The sequence below is a fragment of the Tachypleus tridentatus genome, chromosome 7, assembly GCF_004210375.1.
Source record: "Tachypleus tridentatus isolate NWPU-2018 chromosome 7, ASM421037v1, whole genome shotgun sequence".
Classification (NCBI taxonomy): domain Eukaryota; kingdom Metazoa; phylum Arthropoda; class Merostomata; order Xiphosura; family Limulidae; genus Tachypleus; species Tachypleus tridentatus.
This window is the reverse complement of record NC_134831.1, coordinates 157197446-157220542: the sequence shown is the minus strand read 5'-3', so window position 1 is coordinate 157220542 and position 23097 is coordinate 157197446. Positions and strand designations below refer to the sequence as shown.

General features: G+C 32.5%; 1 protein-coding gene across 2 annotated transcripts in view; it reads left to right on the top strand.

The window, feature by feature from the left end:
- Positions 1–16241, top strand: part of LOC143256988 (tetratricopeptide repeat protein 38-like) — a 46490-nt gene extending 30249 nt beyond the window's left edge. Inside the window, exons 8-14 of one of the 2 annotated variants that reach the window (XM_076515010.1) lie at positions 729–848; positions 1569–1628; positions 2822–2939; positions 4122–4287; positions 13035–13191; positions 14229–14302; positions 15186–16241. In XM_076515010.1, the coding sequence (XP_076371125.1) occupies positions 729–848; positions 1569–1628; positions 2822–2939; positions 4122–4287; positions 13035–13191; positions 14229–14302; positions 15186–15270 (780 nt within the window). In that variant the 3' untranslated portion in view covers positions 15271–16241. The remainder of the gene's footprint in view (positions 1–728; positions 849–1568; positions 1629–2821; positions 2940–4121; positions 4288–13034; positions 13192–14228; positions 14303–15185) is intronic. The other variant, XM_076515011.1, reaches the window with a different exon arrangement.
- The last annotated feature ends 6856 nt before the right edge of the window (positions 16242–23097 follow it).

Genomic DNA, 23097 nt, shown 5'->3' with positions numbered 1-23097 from the left:
TCAGCTAAATACAAGAAGTCTCTTTAAAAAATCAATGCACAAAACAAATGTACTTCTTTGAGACCTTCTACTTTGAGAACCACTATATAAGTTGTGGTATTTTTTAACATCATAGTCTTGCCCTCATTTATAAGGTCTTCACCAAAAAAATTGCCACTTTGAAGGCATTGTCTACTGCACATTATAAACATTTTTATACAATAAAAACTTTTTTAAACTTATAAAAAGCTTAATAACAAGTTTCGTAGTTTGAACAATGTTTTCAACTATTTTTATGTTTATATGTTTTTAAAATTTTACTCTATATTAAATTTAGTTTTTTTCCAATAATACAATAATTTTAGTTTAATTTAATTTAAACATAAAGCATGTAAACATATGAAAAGTGTATTTGATATTTTGGAATAATTACTCCACTGAATATTTTAAAAACATTTTAACTGTATATGCAACAATTTTGTGGATTTGTTTTATTGGCTCCCAGTGACAGGAGTATGTCTACGGACGTAAAACGCTAAAATCAGGGTTTTGTAGAGTACAGACAAACATTTGTATAATTTTGTACTTAACTTTAAACATATAAACAAACCAATTTTACAGCAATGCTGATGTTTTCCATTTGTTGTATAAATCACTAATGTTGATTAATTGAAGAAAATTTAACTGAAACATGATTTTTGTTATATGTGTTATCAATCTCATTTCTGGAAATACTGTATTGATTTCAGGGATTGGAACTTAATCCAAGAGATGCTTGGGCCACTCATGCTCTTGCTCATGTGTTTGAAATGGAAGGTCGTACAAATGAAGGAATTGCTTTTATGAGTTCAACAGTGAAGAACTGGGAGGTTATTTAAATACATAACGTTTTTATGTTTACCTTGGGTACCAATATATATAGTATTTTCAAGAAATATACGTTTATTGTTACAGCTGTGTTTGAATTTCTGCAAAAGCTGACACCAAATTTTGGCCGCATTATTAAAGTCTGTTTTTCATACACAAAAAAGCATTAAAAATGCGACAAAAATTTATTTACTACAGGAATATTCCAAAGGCCATTGATGATGTAAGGTCATGCCTTCTACATTAACTACATTACTGAATATCTTAAATAAGAATTTTCTTTTTATAACAATTGCTGTACAACATGTATTATTTTTTTATTTGTTGATATAAATTGTATATAAATTTTAACCCGTTTTTAACTTGCAGCAGTGTTTCTTAAAATTCACACTTTAGTTAATACACAAAGTGTTTAGTGCTTATTTTTCAATTCTACTATCAAAATATTATTGTATTTATTATAAATTATTTCAACTTATTGTTGTTCCCCAGTGACACAGCTTTATGGCTGTGGACTTAAACGCTAGAAAAGGGTTTGAAAAACCATTGTGAGCAAAGTACAGATAATCCATCGTGTAGCTTTGTGCTTAACTTCAAAGAAATAAAAGCTTTTTGATTTATTTCTTGTATGATATTTATTTAAGCTTGAACTTCTGTTTCTTATTGATTTTAAAATAATGTTATTTATTTTTATATTTACCATTTTTGTTCTGGTTTCGTAGTTGAGCAGCTTGTTGGTTTGTCACAATTTCTGGCACTGGGCAGTGTACCATATTGAACAGGTCAGTGAAAAAACAATATTATATAAAGCTGAATATAGACGGTTGGTGTAATGAATTATCAATGCCACTAAAATATTAACTTTACATAAAGTATAGGTCAGTAAGAAATAAATTGTTTTCTTCCTCTGTGATCTGCTTTAAATGGTAAATCATCATCATATGACACAAAATTCAGGATTATTGAAAACAGTATGAAAAATTATAAAAATACTAACACCAAGTCAAATAACAGTGAACATGCCCTACTTAGTTTATAACATAATGAGTACAATAAACTTAAATTAGACCATTTTAAATGTACCTAACGTAGAATTTTGTAAATATTGAATCTAAGTAACCATTTTATACATAGCTTAGACGATTGGAAATATAATTAGTTTAGACAATAGTAGATTTACTTAACCTAATTGAGGTGATGATAGGTGATATTAATTTAAATTAGTATAGAAAATTAACTTAGCTCAGTTAGTAACAGAAACAGGATAGTTTTAGTCTAATTCATGACCTACAGAATAGTTTAGATTTATTTAGATTTCACAGGACCAGTTTAGACAATTAAATTATATTATGGTGGACATTGCTTTCATTGTTTGTTCTTGTTACTTTATTACTTTATTATTTCAAAGTGTTTAATACTTGCCTTGTTTGGAAGGCTACTGCTGCAGTATTGCATGTTATAAAAGGATGTCATGAGCAGTGTACTTCAATGGTCAACCAGGTGATATTTAAAGGTTACGACCTCACCTTCGTAGGAATGAGGCTGACTAGTTATTTGCACAATCTCTTTGTGTAACTGCAAAGTTTGGTGTAAACTGAGAATCATTTGAGTTAGTTAGCTCACAACAGGGTCTTGAAGGAGAAGGAAGTAGTAAGGGTTTTGAACTTCATATTCCATTTTATGTCCAGTATCACTATTTCACTCAAAATCATAGCTTATTTATTCAAATATTTAACATTACTTGGTAATCAAGATCTTAATATAATCTCCTACTACTGAAGAGAGTTTTTAAATTGTCCAAATGTTAACTCAATAACTCATTTTTACCATAATAGTAACTTAAATAATATTGAATGACTGTAATTTACACTAATTGTTATATTAATAATTATATGGTTCCAACAGTTATTCTTTATTACTGTTAGCCAGCATTTATGTTTTCTATATTAATTTGTTTTCGTTTTCTACACACCAGGGTGAGCTAGAAACAGCAGTGGATATCTTTGACACACAGGTTGGAAAGAAAATACATTCTAGATCGTTCCTGAACATTTCTGATGCTACAGCTCTTTTATATCGTTTGGAACTCGAAGGTAATGAGATTAAAGTAAAAGAAATTTTAAATATGTCGTTTTCTACGGGTATTTGTACATAATAACATCTTCCCCTTTAATATGTACAGTGAGCAATTTGGTTTCGTTGAACTATATTTCAAGTAGTTTTTAATTTTTAACTGTACTGTTAATGAGTTTTATCTTCCTTTGGTGATTTGGAAATAATGCTATACACTAGTGATGCAAAATACGTTTCATTAGAACATTGTATGTAAGCTATAGCTCGAGGATTATACAATGAAATAATGATGCAGCTGAAGGAAAGATCTATGAATTGTAGAATCTTGGAATTGTAAAACCATATTATATATTTAAAAACGACTGGTATAGATAGAGAAGGCACTAATAGAGGAGCAAACAACGTTTCGACCTTTTTGGTTATCGTCAGGTTCAATGTTGTTTGTTCCTCTATTAGTGCCTTCTCTACCCATACCAGCCGTTTTTAAATATATAATTTTCTCTACAAGTAGGTTTTTTCGTCATCACGGATTGTAGAATCATATGTTCAAACAAAAAAGCTACTGAAACATTATTGATAGCAGTCTTATCAGAGCTGTACCACACAAAAATGTATACTTTTCTGTAAGTGTTAGCAGAATAGTAGTATCAAACGTTTGCTTCAGCTTTCAGTTTTAAACATTGTACGATACAGACTAAATTACAGCTCTTATAGCTGCAATAATCATCATACTATGTAACTCTTTTTACAATGAACTAAAGAAGATGTACATAATTGGTTTCAATTTGTGGTTAAGTTTACAAACTTATTTGTGGTATAGAGAATAAAAGCTTATTATCATTAAAAGATGGAAGAACGAATGAAATCTGAGAGCACTTAGGACTAATTGTTCCTCCAAAAATCATTCTAAAATTAAGCCTCGAGTTACGTTACTATTTTAATGGGTTAAACATCACATATTTTTTTGGTTTTTGTAAGATATAAAAATTAAATATATATTCAAATTTTAATTGATATATATTTAAGTTACCAATGAGAGGCTTCTAAAGTCTAATTAATTCCAAATAAAATAATAGTTTTCCAACTTAAGAAAATATCTTTTGAAGGTGAGTTTTGATTATTAATGAACTGAGAGAATGCAAAATGAATCATTAGTTGTAAGTTGTTTAAGGTTAAAATATATGATTTTGAAACACTTTTAGGAGCCCAAGTGAAGGACAGATGGCGGGAGGTTTTTGAAGTATGTTGCACGTACATTGAAGATCATACTTCAGCTTTCAATGACATCCATGGTTTTATGTCATGCCTTGGAGCAAAAGATAAAGATGCAACAAATCTGTTAATGAATTACTTTGATAAATATATCAGGTAAATTAATTTATATGCTATCATTTGGAAACTGAAGTTCCAAAAATTCATTTTACACATAATTATCCATGACACCTTCCTAACCTTTTTAAAAAAAAATATTTCTAATTATGTATCATATTGCTTATGACTAAAACCTTTTGGTTGCTCATCTTAAATGAAATACAAGTAACACAAAAATTATAATGACTAATTAAAATCATACATCGACATTTTGGGAAAGCTGTTCACACCATAGCAATTGTTCTTCTAACAATTAGCATATATAAATGGTGGTGTAACCGCTAGTACATCTATTCTGTCACAAACGGTCTGATGAGCCCTTAATTGAAGGAAATGTGCTGTCAGTAATGGATATGAAGATCCATTGTGATTGAAATATTGTTATTAAACGCTCTTCTAACACTTGTAAATCTCTTAGGGTTTAGATAAAGAATGGAGTGTTAAAACATAATAATATACCTTGTAGTAATGTCTTATTAAATGTTTAGTTAATTCTGGTTATGCTTTGTCAGCTTCAAAAATGCGTTAATATTAGTTTAAAAAATAATTTATATTTGTGGTGTTTCAATTACTACTTTGTTTTTTCTGTCCCAGCTGGCCTGATGGGCTATAGATTGAGTGATTTGCATCATAAATAGCTATGGAAAACATAGTGTGGTACTGTAGTTATTTCTCTATGCTCTTCTAGTTATTGAAATTTCATACAACACGATACAATGAATGTGTTTTAAAAATGAAATACGTTTAATATTTACAGGGTGGACAAACATTGTTCCTTCTTTGAAAATGTTGTTAATTTGTTATATCTTTTATTAGATAAGAAAAAAATTATATAAAACTGTATGGTTTTTGAATGCACTTGATGAGATCTGTTCAAATGTGATCTCAAATCATAATTTTAACACAGGCTTTCGTAAATATCTGAACTTTTCATGATTTTAATTATATATTCTCGTAAAAAGTATTGTGTATCTGCTTTAGTTGCTCAGATCTTATTAATCCAATTACCTTACAAAATGATAACATAATAGTATTCCAGATAGAAAACGTATTTAAATTGACTTAACAAAAAAGCATAATTAGCTAAAGTACGACACTTGAGAAGCATTCAGTTTTTCAAAACAGGTAGACTTGATTCTGAAATATTAAAGTATTTTCTTGTTGCTATTCCCTCTTGTTGTCAACAATCACGTAACTAAAGTTTTGGATGATTTGTTATATATATATATATGTATTGTGATTTTGTTTCATTACCTTTATTGGTATTAAGTTTCTCTAAAATATGTACATACTTAGAAGGTTGGTACTCAACAGTAAAGTAAAACAAAATCATTATGAAGGACTGTGTTAAAAACATCAAATCCAAACATCTTACTAATGATATTTTCTAACAAGCAAAAGCAAGCCCCAAACAAAAATAAAACGCTGCACAAATCAAAAGGATTCACAGGATACAAGCAAAAGTGTGGAATATAAAACATACCCTAGGTTTTGAAGATTACTGTGGAAGTAGGACCCACAATGCGGTGGGCATACACCGTCTATTAGTCTTAACCTCCATATGCTAGTCTCACATAAAGAAATTCATAAAAATAAATACTAGTAATGAAATAATCAAAGAGGTAGAAATTATAAGAGCGAGACGTGGTTTCTAAACACCACAACATCCCACATTTATATCACCCTTTACTGTGGAAAGACGATTTGACTGCTCTCCAAAGTAAAGACAAAATATAAGATACTACCACTTAGTTAGGTGTAAATAAGATAAGTTTACCTCCTGAAGTTGCCGTTCCAGCTCCCATGGCGGTGAAGCATTAATTCGTAGTCCAGTAGACAAATTATACTAGTATGGAGAGTCACAACTAGTTATCTGAACTAACTATTATAATTCTCAACCACCACCCATTAATTCCATTCTAACTACCAATTTTCAGACTTTAAACAAACCTTTGTATGCGATAAACCATCCATCCACGTAAACGTTGTGCCAAGTTATTTAAATTATTTTATTAACAACAAAATATATCTATCAGAAATTTTCAGTAAAATTTCCTTACTTTTAACTTCCTTATATTTATTTAATATAAATTTTGCACCATGTCCTTTAGTCTTGTTTTGACACCACATGGCTTTTATTAGGTGACCAAGGCATTTGTCTAATATTTACATACTCAACGACTGTGCTTTCATCATTACATTAAGCTGTTTTTTCAGTGAGCTCTGCAGGGCCAATGCAATCTCATACACAGGATCCACAGAAGGATCCTATTTCCCTTACTCATATTTTGTAGAAGATCTCCATTGGTTACTGAACAAGGCTTACGAGTTAGTAGGTATTCCACTTCCCTTCAGGGCTGGGGCATAGATTGACCAGCAGGAAACTTCAGGTTAATAATCTTTAGCCAAAAGATCTTGTTATATTAACATCATGGAGCTTCTGGTTATACATCGTACTTTAGATAATTTTCTTCATCTTGACAGGAATTGTCTAGTGATAATTCACTTCAACAATCCTATGATAGTAGTTGATCTCAATCACCAAGGTGACACCTGTTTTTATTCCCTTCATGGTCCGATTTTGGATATTTTATTTTGCCCACACTATTCATATCATTGCATGTCATGTTTAGGGTACATTCAGTCGTGTTGTAGTTTGGGTTTTTGTGCAAACATAATTGTTTTGACACAGCGTTCTCTCAATTCTCTTGTTTTCTGGTGGCTATGCCTTCAGTGGGATATTTCTCACCAGGATACATTTGTTACATCTCTTGAAACTAAATTGCCTACGGTTCCTCATCTACTTACTCTGGCTGTAGTTTTTTCAGTCAAGATTGGACCAACAAATATCTGCATAGTTATCTTTCTATTACAGTTCTTCAAAGAACGATCTCGATTGTACATGTCATTTATTGCCAAATTCTTGAAGCTGCTGTGTGTGTTTTCTATTATTGGCACGATGATGGTTCCTGTAGCTACTCCAGCTTCAATTTGCCCCTTCATTACCTCTTCCTCTATCCCTTTAATGTCAGCCTTTTTCTGGGATTTCTTTCAGCCCTTTTTATCCTTTATCTTTTCGTCTAGTTTTTATCTAGTCCTTGACAAGGATATCTGGTCTGTATTGAAGGTTAGCTTCTTTTTAGTTCATTCCATTTTCCCTTCACCATTGGTCTTTCGGTTAGGGATTTTCATCTTCTAGACGTATAGTTCCTCATATTATGAATTTTCTCAACTGGCTTTTTTATTTTCTCTCTCCTCAATTTCGGCCTCTCGAGCTATCATATCACCCACCTTTGTTTCCCCATACCATAAGGTATTTATTTACCTTTCCTATCCTTTCTCTCTTGTTGTATTCCTTCCAAATTAGTTATGCACCTCAACATGATGTTCTTTCAGATATGTTAATATGGTTCTTTACTGCTTCACCTCTTCTATATTTGAGCTGCATTCGTCGTGCTCAATTTTCTACTTACACGTAAGTCTTATTTTGTTTTTTTAGCCTATGGAGATTATAGGTCAGGTTTATTTCTTAATTTAATTCTTCATTCCTTAGCAGACATCCCCTATTCGCGACCTTTCTTCGTCGACCCTGACTATTTAGCATTTGGTTTTTCTCACACTTTGTTCCAGGAGTCTTCAGATCAGATCAGGCACTTTACGTTTTCCTTAACATTTCATCTCTCTCTCTTCCCTAAGAAGAACTTCTTCATTCAAGCATATAAGCTACTCCACATACATTTCATATCTCATTTTCTGCATCAGATCACTTTATATTCATCTTTAGATTATCACATTCTACATGTAGCTATTCTACAGACTTCAGTTATATTCTCGCTCAGAAGATTATCTTTTATATCAAGGGCTTCCAACTTTTGTACACTGTCTGAATCCCGTCCTGTGTGAGTGGTGTCTGACCAGAATATTTAAAAATAGTCAAACCTGCATTGTAAGGTGAAAATGATTTAATAGTTATGATTTCCATGGCCATTAAATTCATTGCTGAGATAGGGAGTTCCACAAGTTTTTTTTCTTCCGATATATTTGCTTCATCAAACTATACTCATTCATGGACTTCATAGATAAAACAAACGGGGATAGATGCTCATCCCTGCCATGTCTCAACTTGAATAAATCAGGTTTTGTCTCGTTTTGAAAATAGTGTTTACATGCACTTGTTGCACTGTCTCAGGTGTTGTCATTTCTCTGAACTCTCCATCACAATTTCTCTCCCATTATTCTTCCAGTGGAGTATGGAAATCATTACCACTTTCCATTTCCAAATTACTCAGGTAGTGAATCACTGGAGCGTTCTCCTAAATGTGGTAACGATAAAATTTACAAATATTGATAAAAAATCATTTGAGAGTTGGACAGTGGTGTCCTACTTGTATGAATAACGAGATGTCCCATACTATTTATAATTAAAGTGAGCATTATGTACTATAGGTGTCTCTGTTTCTTCCCTCGGCTATATTCTTGTTCCTCCAGCTGTGTTGTGGGTTATGATGAAGGCATTTGCAGATTAATAGTGTTCGTCCTCTCATGCTACCCCTCGATTACTGTATTATATTAAAGATGTTGTTGCGCTGATGGTGGTTCCTGTTAGCTTGGGTTTGAGTAAGATGATTTACATTACAAAAACATCTTTATAATTCCAGAAGTCAGGTCCCCAAATTGTTCAATTAAGTTTGCACATTGCTATCGTGTATGATGTTAATAAATTGGGGTGTGTGAGATTCCCTGTAATGAACTTAATAATAATAAAGATAATATGATCCTCTTTCCTATATTAGCTCGGAGGAATGGGTTTCGGATTATAGTTGACTTACCGATCAGAGGATCCTCATCCTACCTCCCATGTAGATGTCGGTTCCCAGCGGTTTGATTTGGACATAGTTTACTTGTTATGGCTGGTCCGTCTCGCCCTAGCCACTCTACACATGAAATTACATCCTCTTACTCTCATCCATATATATTGAAATTCTAGCATTGTGTAGTTTTATGACATATCTTTTCACACTGGATAGATAAAAAACCTTGTAGCGAAGTGATGTAGTCTACCACGTGTGATTTTTTGCTGCAGAGATCTACTCTTTCAGGGTGTCTTTTGGATGCTTTTGTAGGATGATACTCTCATCCACACGTACTGGCCCCTCTACCTATTCAGTGTAGGATTATAGCTACTTATGTGAGCGTATGGAAAGTTATAATTTTCTTACACTGAAAATATACTCTTCAAAAAAAGAAACGCAAAAGGCAAAATATGAGACAAATTGTTAACAAGTTTATTCCGGGTAGTTCTGTATGACATGTGTGACACTTTGCACATTCACTGCTGAACATCCAAAGTCTGCAAAGGCGAAGTCCACGCTAACTAGGTGAAGTTTAACGTCACTCAACGTCAATAACGAGTATGCCCAGTGGGCATCAATAACTGCTTGGCATCTTCTGCCCATGGAAGCGATGAGATGACGAATCACATCCTGTGGAATAGTTGTCCACTCAGCCGGCAAAGCTGCTGCAAGCTGAGATAGAGTCTGCGGTTGAGGTTGTCGCCGTCGCAGACGTCGGTCCAACTCGTCCCAAAGATGTTCGATGGGGTTTAAATCTGGTGATCTGGAGGGCCAGGGAAGAACGTTGATGTTGTGGTGTCTCAAGAAGACAGTGGTGAGTCGGGCTCTGTGAGGACGGGCGTTGTCATGTTGATAAACGTCGTTGACGTTCACCATGATGGGTTGCACATGGGGCCTAAGAATCTCGTCGACGTATCATTGAGCCGTAAGATTCCCTCAAATGTGCAAAAGGTCTGTTCTGGCATTGTAGGCGATGGCAGCCCACATCATGACGCTGCCACCACCAAATCTGTCAACTTCCTGCACACAGTTTGCTGCAAAACGTTCACCTCGGCGACGGTAAACACGGGTCCTTCCATCCTGCCTACGAAGCATAAAACGTGATTCATCGCTGAACCAAACATGCCTCCATCTTCGATGAGGCCATACCCGATGTGCCCGAATCCACTGCAGCCGTGCTTGACGATGTTGCTGGGTGAGGATGACGCCTCTGACTGGACGTCGAGGTCGGATTCCTGCATCTCGTAGACGGTTGCATACGGTCTGATCGGAAATCCTACACAGCCCTGGTATGGTTGAAGCAGTAGACGTCGCAGTGGTGGTCCTATCTCGAAGGTGACGTAACCGGATGTAGCGATCTTGTGCGGGCGTGGTCACACGAGGTCTGCCAGATCGTGGACGGTCACGAGTTAATCCATGTTGTTGGTGACGATTCCATAGCCTTGTGATGGTGCTTGGGTGGATATTCACAGCTCCGGCAACATCTGATCGAGATTTGCCTGCTTCCAAGCGACCAATTGCGTTGTTGCGTTGTGCTTCAGTCAGTCTTGGCGTAACTGTATTGCGTGTCGGTGACTTAACAGAGAACCCGTCACTTTTATAGGGATTTTGCACATGTTGCACTTGTAGAACATGCAGGTCTCTCAAACAAATTTATTGGACACGCATGCATTTTGGCGAAAAATCCGATGTTTTCCTCCGTTTTCAAAGTGCACAACTTTTATTGTCATTTTGGTCTGACAATCAGTGCCTTAACACGTGTAACATCACATACTCTGAGCTTGTAACGTTATTACATATATTTTTCTTTAAAATAAAAAAGAATATCCCTTTTGCGTTTCTTGTTTTGAAGAGCATATATTTCCGATAAGTACTTACTTACCTCATATCAAACTTCTCACCCTTCATTCTCAATAAAAATCGATGCTTATATTTTCTGTTAAAGCTCAAAGTGATGGTTCGGTTGAATCAAACAGAGTCATATGCATCAGAAGAGTGTGCCACAATCTTATTGATGGAAAGTTGTTTCATGGTGACTTGCATGCAAAACAGATGGGAATCAGACGATTTCAAGGTACGTGAAAGCTTGAGGCTTGAGACATGAGAAAAAATTTGTTTTCGCAAATAGAAGGCAGTACTGAACAAAAATAGCTATTTATGTGAGAGGTGGTAAATGCTTATCGGAAATATATTTTCAGTGTAGGAAAATTATAATTTCCATTATAAATTACTACGAAATCTGGATTACGTTGGGTAAGTAAAGTTTATATACATCCTTCTTATGTGAGCGCAATATGTCATATGGATTTAGAACAGTTTAAAGTCTGGATAAGTTAAGAATGCTCTACATGTTGTCAAAGATGCTCAAAACGTTAGTCAAATGAGCTGTTAACAGTATGAGAAACCTAAACAAGAAAACGAAACGTTTATCATATGTTTAAGGTAAGTACCTGTTTGAAATTCAATCCAATTATTAACATGTAAAATTCAGAGACCGAAATTATGAGAATGGAACAACAAATAACTTACTTTTTGTGTTCTTTTTGAATCAATGAACAGCATAACATAAAACATAAATTGTAAGCAAAATATTAGCGTATTTTGACCGTGATCATTACCAGTGAAATCAAGCACGACTTTATTGTTTAAAATCTTGAAACCAAATTTGGCTATTCAAGGCTCTAGGTAAATATGGCAAGTTCTTAATTTGTAAATCGTAAAAATGTACATGCGCATATGATCTAATAAAATTAAAATGTGACTGTATTTTGCAAAATAGTACTACACTAAAACATAATCAACACAGGTCACCAATTTAAAAAAAAAAGAGAAGAGAAACTGAAATTTAACATATGTTTGCCTGCTCTTCCCAACTAAAGTGTTCCGAAGCTGTTGGTCACCTACAGCTCCGCAGATGTAATGTTAGACAGGCACTGATAAAAATTATATACTAAAACAATAAATATATATATAAACATTTAATGTTACGAAATTTAAACATTTTAGAGTAAACATATGAACTTTACAAAAGGTTATTAGTATATACTGTAGAATAATAAAATTAATACAGACAGCAAAGAAAATGTTATTTCTCACACGTAAAAACACAAGATACGTTTACTGTATCGTTGTGCCTGACCAGATTCTGTAGTGCTAAGAAAATAAGTTATTCACTCAGTGATAACAGAAAGGAATATGTATTTATGTTAAACAAACAAGATTTTCTGTGTCGGTAATAATCATAATATACAACGTTAAGAAGAAATGAATTCCAATTTCATTCTAACTTAAACATAACCTCTGCATCAGTCTTTCATATGAGTTTGACCCACATTTCAAATAAGTAATGATACAGAAGTTTGACCAAGTGAGTATATGTTGTCTTAAATCACCTCTATGGAATGTAGCCTTAGCTCAAGACAAGGAAAAAACAACTTTATAAGTACTTACATACTGTTTGTAAGGAAGTTATACAAGCAATGTTTGACTTACTCAGTGTGGAGCTCTAAACAAGATACAGCACCTAGCTGTATTTGGTAATAAAAGCGTAACACAAAATTATTAATGAGCTTATCAAACAAATTTTTGAACCTTAGCCACACCTTTAAGAATCACACATAAAAATATCTATACAGGGGTTCATTAGCTAGATACTTTAGGTCTGGTTTTCTATCTGAGTGAATAAAAAAGCAAAAAGAAAATTTACGAATAGGGATAAATTATTTTCTATACTTTCCTACAATTGCTGAACGTTTTAAATTATTTTCTATTGGTGTTGAATTTACTTAAACATTCGGTTATCAAAAAATTGACTTTGTTTGGAAATATAATGTTTTACTTAAAACAAAAACTTTCATGCAAGTATGTTTAAATACTAATTGATTTTGTTAGAGAAACTAAGGGAGTGAGTTCTAAAGTTTCTGCTAAAGTAGGAAGTAGAATCATCCAAGCTATGCTGGCTTATGATGAAGAGAGATATGAAGATGTAGTTTCACTGCTTTATCCTCTTCGGTATGAGATTGCTGAGATTGGTGGAAGTAATGCTCAGGTGAATTTTTTAATATCTTTTGTTAGTACTGTATTGAGGTAAACGTTTGTTATTTTAAATAATTTATGTAGTCTATTGGATGTTTCATTTTGTAGCCAGAATTTATTGCAGAATTTTTTGCCAGTTGTTGTTGGTATAGGTTTGATAAGATTTTAAGTATTAGTTAAAATAGACGTAATGTATCAAATACGATACCAAATAAATAAGCATTAATTCTTTAAAATACTATGGAAATAAAAAAGTCAAAACATAGTATCATGACTATCTACATTACACCCTATCTGTATTTTGTTTGCCATACACAGATGAGTGAACTTTGTAGTTCTATAAACTATAAAAAGAACAATTGAAAAATTTAGATAATGACCCAAAGCCACACTGGAATGGTTTCATAAGAAGAAAGTGAATACCCTGAAGTGGCCCATTCAATTTTCTGATGTACAATAAATGAAAATTGTAGTCCATCAATAATCCTCAATGAACTTGATAAAATTGAAGCAATTTGCTAGGAGAAAATGGCAAAAATAACACCATCTCATTGGGCAAACTTCCAGAGATCTATTCAAAACGACTTGCAGCAGTAATTGCTGCCAAAGGTGCTTCTACTAAGTACTGACTCAAGAAGCTGAATACTTATGCAATCAGAAGAATTAAATTTATGTATTTTATTTGCAAGTTTTGCTGACATTCACCCATCTTCACACATTACATTGTTAAATTTTATAATTAGATATTTGAATACAAAAAAATTCATCGATGAAATTGTTTACAATATTTGTATTTTAGGAAAATGTTACATTATTTCTAGGGGATGTATACTTGTGAAAAGCATTGTTTTTTTGTTTTTTTTTGCCATAGATGGATGAATGAACTTTGTAGTTCTCTGAACTATAAAAAGAACAATTGAAAAATTAGTTTGTAATTTTGATAAGAGGTTTTTGTAGTGAAGAATGGTGTAAAAATGTATATTGTGGATTGATCTTACATTTTATTTTTCAACAATACATATTGAAGACGTATAATGTTTTTTATAACAGCGTGATGTGTTTAACCTACTTCTCATACATGCTGCCTTGAAGTCTTCCAATAATTATCATCATAGACTAGCTCAGTAAGTGATTAACTTTCTATTTTTTCTCAAATATTAGGAACATTTTACATAAATATATTGATGTTAATTTAAAATCAAAGTTGGAAATTTACACGGCAGAGGTCTCTTGATGTTTGTAGAGCTATCACTGGACATACATTTGAGCTAAAGAAACTGACTGAAATTGTTTTATTGTATAAAAAATTGCTAATTAGTTTATGTGCACAGAGCTGATTTAAACATTGGCATATATTAAGTATCATTTACTGAGATGTATGCTAATATTTATGCTGATTATCTTTATGAACTGGCTTTCATCGTAAAGAAAAAAGATATCAGTAATTTGTGTTAAATTTAAATCGAACCACTGTATTTAAGTATTGTATTTTTACATTACTTATTGGTTTACTATACACTTTAACACTTTTCATAAAAATATATATACACTTAAATTTAAAATGCTTTTGTATTCAAACAAATATTGTAACAAAATTAAATTTAGAGTTTTACATATTTTGATACAGTTATCCTGTTTGTTTTTGATAAAATTATAACGTGATTGATTTTAGGCTTAAACCTTAGCTAGTAGTATTTTTATTACACTATTACAAGAAAATAATAACCTAAAGCAAGCATGAAATCGCGCGAGAGAAAGTGCTTTATTTATTGGTTTTATATCTAATGTACAAAACTTTTATATCTGACGTATAAAACTCTTATGACAGTCGTAATAAGGAGCTGTTAGCCTAAAGTTAATATATTTAGTTAGGTATATTTTAATCTAATTAAAATAAAGTAACAATCCTCTTGATCTAATTTTATCTTTCTGATTTCAGTGAATTGGAAGATTCGTTGAATATGTCTAACAATAAAATAATTTAAACATTGATTTCTTCTATTTTAGGAGTCTTTTGTATGAACGGAAAGCTTTAAAAGAAGTTTCACCCATGACAGATCGTCTTATGGCAAGAGCTTTGGCTTTGCATTAGTCATGAGAATTTTGATATTATAATTAGTTCTATCAGCAACCAACTTCTATTAAATAAATAGTCAGGAAATAGGAATATATATTAGGCATAGTTATTCAAATATGTTAATACATAAATACAATGTAATATTAACATATATATATATACAAACTTAAGTTTAAAAGATTTTTACACTTGAAACATAGTTTAATCAAACTAAATAAAATGTTTTATGTTTTAAACAATTATCTTGTTTGTTGCATTTATCATTTATACTCATAATTCATTTATTGCCTGGTCAATATTTAACTTTCCTCTAACATCTTTACCACACCATTTAAATATAGCATACCTTCTGCATATTAAAATAAAGCCACATTTTTCTTCCCATCTAATTCAGTCTTATATTGAAGCCAAGTAGTGTGTGCAACTTTAAAACCAATAAACTTGTGCATGTACTGTGATCAAAGAATAGAGTAATTCATTTGCTCCTGTAAACAATTATACAAAACACTGAATATACAATTATTTAAGAAAGAAATTCTGTAAAACTTTCACAGGATTTAAGTAATATTTAACAAGCATGCCGCCCACACACTAAGATTATGTTTAAGAATATAAATAAGTAAATAATTAATAACAAAACCTTTAAGACTAATGCGCAATGAATTCAACATTTACAGCAACAGAGAAAACATGATAAACTTATCAGCATTGACCTACAATTCATATTCTGTGTTATATTATCAAAGTATTGTTTAACAGTATGTGCATGTATGAAAATTAAAATGTTTGTGCCATGACCATTTCAACACCCTTTAAAGAGTACCTTTCACCGAAATGTTATGTATTTGATCTCAGAGTTGTGAAATATTTATCGTATCCTAAACGTTTGGTTAGCGAAAGTTTGTTGTTGTGGTAGAGAAAAGTATGAGCCAGATATCATATATATATGATATATAATAATGATAATAAAATACTGGAGATATGGATTTTAAAGACTCTAGAGATTATTCCATTTGAACACTGGATGATGAAGAAAAGTGTGTTTATTTTTCGCATGAAAATCACAATGCACTCCAACTGGTCGGAATATGAACCAAACTTGGGTTGACCACACATAGAGGTATGTATGTTGAGTACAAATGATTTTGTCACAGGTCTGATTTTTTTCCACAACAGCCTTAAGATTTTTTTGCTAAAATTTGCCACATTTTGTAAAGACATTTGTAATAACTATTGAATTTATAATCAACATTACTTTTCCAATCATAATGAAGTACTGTATTTTTGGAACTTACTATATATTTTGAAAGAACATTTAGCTGTTTACTTCAGGTAGAATCTATGTCCTAACAAACTGGGCTTACATAGAAGTAGAGAAAAAAAAAGCAAACATTTAATGTTAAGGAATATGTCACCTAGGCAACAAGATTATAGCTACAGACAAGCTGAAGGCTGGCCAAATGTGTGAGCGAAACTTAATCAAATTTGTTTGATATTCTTATGGTATAGTAAAATATCGGCTGCTTTAATGAGTTGTTATTTATAAACAATCTTTTTCTTTGTTGGATTCTGTCCCAAAGTATGATACAAGTTGATAAACTTCTTAAAGAAGCTATCTTGAACTAACCTCTTCTCCTGAAAGCTTTTTGTCCTTCGAGTCTTATTTTGAAGGAACCTGACATTTGTTTTATATATGTTTTACCAGAAACTATTTCAAGGCTAGTGGCATTTACAAAAGCTCAAAGACAGATGAACAGTTACTGTATATAGAGAGGTATGTATTTATCAGAAGTACATTGTCAGATAAGCGTTGTTTTAATCTTTATCCTTCTTAGCCCTAAAACTTACTACTGAACCATCAAATAATATGACTAATTGTAAATTAGTCTTAAACTACTGAACCTTGAACCTTAAATGTCAAGCATTTCGAAAAATTAACATAAACTATGTTAATCAACTCAGATTTAATCTGTAAATTAGACAATTCAGTGTAAAAAATGTACATATAAAAATATATTGACAAGGTATGTTCGGCAAAAAAAATATTGCATAAGTCAACGCCTTTTAGTTTGAGGACCCAGCTTGTAAAATTTTAAAATACTGGACAATAACTACAATGTGTTATAAATATCTTGTCACCAAAAAAAAAGAAAGAAAAGAGTGCCCATCGCTCATGACGAACACGGTAAAAACTGTATTTATCACAATACATCAGTATTAGGTTTAGCGTCGTTGTTAATAATGAAAACAAATTTGATTGAAACTTCAAAATAAAATCTGTTAAACAGATTTTTAAAAGTAAACAAGTTATTTTACGGTGCTTTATCAGCAAAGTACCTAAATAAGGTGTTGATTTATTTTCATGGTTTGTTTGTTTGAATTTCGCGCAAATCTACACGAGAGCTATCTGCGTTAGCTGTCCCTAATTTAGCAGTGTAAGACTAAAGGGAAGGCAGCTAGTCATTACCCCCCACTGCTAACTCTTAGACTACTCTTTTACCAAAGAATAGTGGTATTGACCATAACATTATAACGCTCCCACTGTTGAAAGGGCGAGCATGTATATTTCGATGGAGATTTGAACCCGAGTCCCTCAGATTACGAGTCGAACGCTTTAACCCACCTGGCCAATTTTTCACGGTTATATAATTTGATAATATATATAATATATATATATAAGATATGTACTAGTAAAACAAATTATGCAAAATAAGCGAAAACAAGACACTGAAATACAGCAAATGAGAACTATTTCAACTTATCTTACCTGTGAAGGAAACAGCTGCTGTTACACAAAACGAAGCAAACCATCCCAAAGAAGGAACAATACGATAAAGAACAAGGGGCCAGAGAAAGAAAGAAGCTATCTGGAATAAGAAAAATAATTATCAGTTACACCACGAACGATTTATTTTATGCATTGTAGCAAAATGGAATAGAACATAAAATTTGTTTCATGTAAGTAAACTGCTACTAAGAGGTAGCTTGTTAAATTTATCTATTCAGATGAATTATTTCGTTATTAAAAAATTTACTTGAATATCTGACAATTTACGATTCGGTAATAAAAAGACTAATATTGTGGTGTTTTCATCAACTTGTTAGTAATCCTTGCTGTTGTATACTTACTGTATACCATTCCAAAAATTTCAGCAGTGCATTTTGTTCCAAAACTTTCAGCAACAGCAACTGGAATGCAAACAAATATGAGAGGAAATGTAGTAGAGTTCACTAATCCAGATCATGTACATTATTTCTCTTCCGTAAGGTGTTACCACCAGTGTAACGAGCAATACTGTCTTTATTTTCAGCAATACAAGACTCGCCGACTGAATACATATATATATGTATGAATATTATAATTCAATGAGAATAAAATTAAATATTACAATTTCATTTTTTTAAACTGAGTTATAATGTAATTTAAATTTAGAAGTTAAATAAATGTCGACATGTATCCATTATATGACACCTGACAACAAAACTGATATACACAATTTCTTTTTTACTAATAGAAATATATTTTGATATACAAACAATAATAAAATTTACAATAACAGTTATTACAAATAAGAACACATATACAAAAGATTTATAAACTTTCAAAAATATGGAACATTCTTTCTTGTCTGAAGCTTTCTTGGTATCGAAGGTTCAAGATGAGTAAATTAATTTCGAGTTAATGTAGACTTAACAAGAAGCTAGCTAGCTCTGTATTGTTCTTTCTTTGCTGGCTGTATGGTGAAGTTATATAGCATCGTAAAATACTATTGTCCGATGTGAATCAGCTGAAGTTAAATTGTTCGTAATGTTCGAAATCTATAAGCGTCCTTGGTCAAATATATGTAATTTAGGCGTTAATTATAGTTATTGCTTCCGAAGTTTATAGTACACCAAGTATAATCTCTACTGTCACTTGGCGAGTAGGGCTCGTTACATTTGTCGGCATCAGGAGAGTTTCTAGAAATTGCAGCCTCCACAACAATACTGACGATACGCTATTGTTTACATACACTGCTGATTCTTACCCTCGAAAATTTTTTTACAACTGTAGTTAATAGGTGGGAATTTCGCAAAACAGATTTAACAAGGTAAGTTTGGTATATTCAGAGATAAAACGGGGCCTGGCATGGCCTAGCGCGTAAGGCGTACGACTCGTAATCCGAGGGTTGCGGGTTAGTGCCCGCGTTGCGCTAAACATGCTCGCCCTCCCAGCCATGGGGGCGTTATAATGTTACGGTCAATCCCACTATTCGTTAGTAAAAGAGTAGCCCAAGAGTTGGCGGTGGGTGGTGATGACTAGCTGCCTTCCCTCTAGTCTTACACTGCTAAATTAGGGACGGCTAGCACAGATAGCCCTCGAGTAGATTTGTGCGAAATTCCAAAACAAGAAATAAAAAATATATTAAAATAGATATATAATAGTAAATCAGACACGCTTCTCTTCTTATAGAATTAGAAAATTAGCATTAAATTTTTTTTAATTAAAATATTATATATATAAATATATACATTGTAAACAATACATTAAATTTAACACGTTCTCACGTAATTACAAAATTCAATAACTACTTCAGTACATAACACAATCAATACAAATATTCTTATGATTATAAAATAAAATAATACGTGAAAGTGCATCAGCATAAATATTAACAACTACCCTCATATTCACAATCTTTAGATCATACTCTTGTAACGATAAACTCCAATTTAACGGTTTCTGCTTTAGTTCAAAAACGTCAAAGAGTTATGATCTGTGTAAATGACAATAGGCTGTTGTGACACAGATACATATATATTGAAATGTTTTAAAGCTAACACTGAAGCTAATGTTTCTTTTTCTACATTAAAATATATCTTTCGATGACAGTTATACTATTTTAAACAAATAAGAAACCATGTGTTCAATACCTCTGTTGTCCGATTGTAATGGAATGGCACCAGCACGACAATCGTTGGAACTAATGGCTAATGCAAAAGGCTTATCAAAATCAGGTGTCATCAATACAGGATAAATGAACAATAAAAATTTGAACTTTTGAAAAAGAGATTGGCATGTTTCAAACCACTTGAAATTTTGATTTTTTGTTAATATATTTCTTAATGGAACAGTGATGTTATCAAAATGTTTACTCAACTTCCTTTCATAGCCTTTCCCAAAAATCTCATTAAACTTTTCTTGTTCGCAAGATTCGGATAACTTACAATACAATAAATTTAGCCATGGACGACTACGTGACTTAAATAAATAAATAACTTAAAATTATCACGTTATACATATAAATGTTCTTCCATGTGTCAGTGCAGATTACAATATTATCAATATAAATTCCAACGTTTGAGAAATTGTTGAGATATTGATTCATCATTCTCTGAAATGTGCTTGAGAATTTTTCATTCTAAAAGGTATTACATTGTACTGGTATAATCCATCAGGTGTGACAAAAGTAGAGATTTATTTTACCCTGTCAGTTACAGGAACATCCCAGTATCCTTTTAGTACGTTATACTTTGTGATATACCTGTATTTTCCGATTTTATCAATACGATCCTTTATTCTTGGAATGGGATAGGAATCTGTCTTTGCCAAAGTATTTAATTTGCGAATATCTGTAAATAATTTAACTAACCCATCATATTTAGTAACTAGTACACAAGATGAAGACCAATCACTTTTACTGCTTTTTATAATGCCGTTTTCCAGCATATAAGACATTACTTTACGCATTTTATCGGCCTTAATTTGATTCACATGATAGTGATATTCCATAGGAGAAGCATCACCTATATCTACATGATGAAAAGCGGTGTTAACTTGATTAGAAAAGTCCGAAAATACACATTTCTATTCAGTCAATAAACTAACATGTTGATTTTTCTCTTAAGGAGATAAGTGACTCCGCGTTGAATAGAGATTGACCAGAATGTCGGAATTACTCAGTTTTATGTTGCATTCATCTCCGACATTTGCAACTTTACGGGTATCCAAGCCAAACCGACTGTCTTTGGTATTAGAATAACACACAATGGCTAAACATTTTCAGATGCACCTTGGATGTGATAGAACTTCAACATCTTGGTATGACACAAGTAGGCAGAATACCAAAAACATGTCACAGAGACAGAACTGTCGCTCTTCAGCTTTGCCAACATAAACGATTTTTATTATTTTACTTTGGGATGACTTCAGAGTTTCTCGAGCCAATCTACAAGCGAGGAAAAGCCTGGACCAAAACATGGACCCATGGTCCAGTAATTGCATTCCTTTGGGGCATCTTTCAACCATTGCTCCTTCAGGAACTTCAAAGAACCACGCATTTCATGGCCAAACACCAACTGAAACAGGACAAATCCATAATGGCTCCTGGACTAACTCACGAACAACAAAAAATAATTAATTAACTCCTTCATTTCAAACCTTCTCATTATTGAGACATGAGTTTGCATTATATTTCTCAAGGTACAAGGTACCATTCTGGACGGTATGCACTAGATTTGATTTGTTTAGCCGTAAGCTGGTAACAACCTGTTCAAACAACCCAGATATAAAATTTGATCCCTGGTTAGACTGAATTTCTTTTGACAAGCCAGAAAAAGTAAAGAAATTAATCAAAGCCTCAGAATTTTTCGGGGTGAAATATTTCTTAAAAGGATATCTTCAGGGAATCGAGTGGATGTACACATGATAGTCAAAAATACTTGTTCCCTGATTGACTTTTGGGTATTGGGTAAAAGCCCAACACAATCCACAATCACGTCATTGTAAGGTTCTACAAAAGCTTGAATAGGTTTCAAAGGAGCACTACAAATTTTCTGGAAAGGTTTTCCGACCAACTGACAGATATGGCAAGTTTTATAAAATTGAGAAGCATCTTGCCTAATTTTTGGCCAAAAGAAATTTATTTGGAAATTAAATAAGCGTCGATAAATTTATGTTACTTGCTAGCAAGACTGTTACATACAATAAAACAATTTACAATAATGTTATTACAAATATTGATCTATTATAAAAGTTTTACAAACTTATAAACAATACTGAGTCTTCTCTCAGATATGGAGCTTTCTTGATATTTTATCGAGGGTTCACCGTGAGTGAAGTAATTTCCAGTTTATGTAGATACAATTCAGCTCTGTATTATTCTTTCTTTTCTGGTCGTACGTGAGTTTTCTACTGTTGCAGTCATATAATGTTTTCGCAAAACTATTGTGTGTGTGTGTTTTTCTTATAGCAAAGCCACTTCACACTATCTGCTGTGTCCACCAAGGAAAATCGAATCCCTGATTTTAGTGTTGTAAATCGGTATGCTTCTTGCTGTCCCAATGGGGGACCATAAATGTACTATTAATGTCCAGTTTATAAACGTTCATGGTCAAATCTCTGAAAATCCCAATTAAAAAGCGTTAATTACAGTTATAGCTTCCCAGGCTCATAGAATACCAAGCATAGCAAATCATTAATGTATACTTTCTTTCGGCGCGTCGCGTTGGTTACATTTATTAGTGTGGGGAGAATGTCTAGAAATTTCAGCGTGCACAACAATATAAACGATATACTAGTGTTTACGCATGCACATATATATATATTTGATTCTTACACTCGCGAATCTTCTACAATTTTAGTGAAATGGCGAAAACTTTTGTAATACAGATTTAATAATGTAAATCACATGCATTTCTAAACATATATTAAATTCAACAAACATTTCTGAATATAAATTTAGCTTAATCGACCATCGATATTAAAATAGATGTATGCAATAGTAAGTTCGTCACAAATCGTGTAAAAATAGAAGAAAGATTAAATAAAGGTTAGCTAAATGCTAAAAATATATATAATGT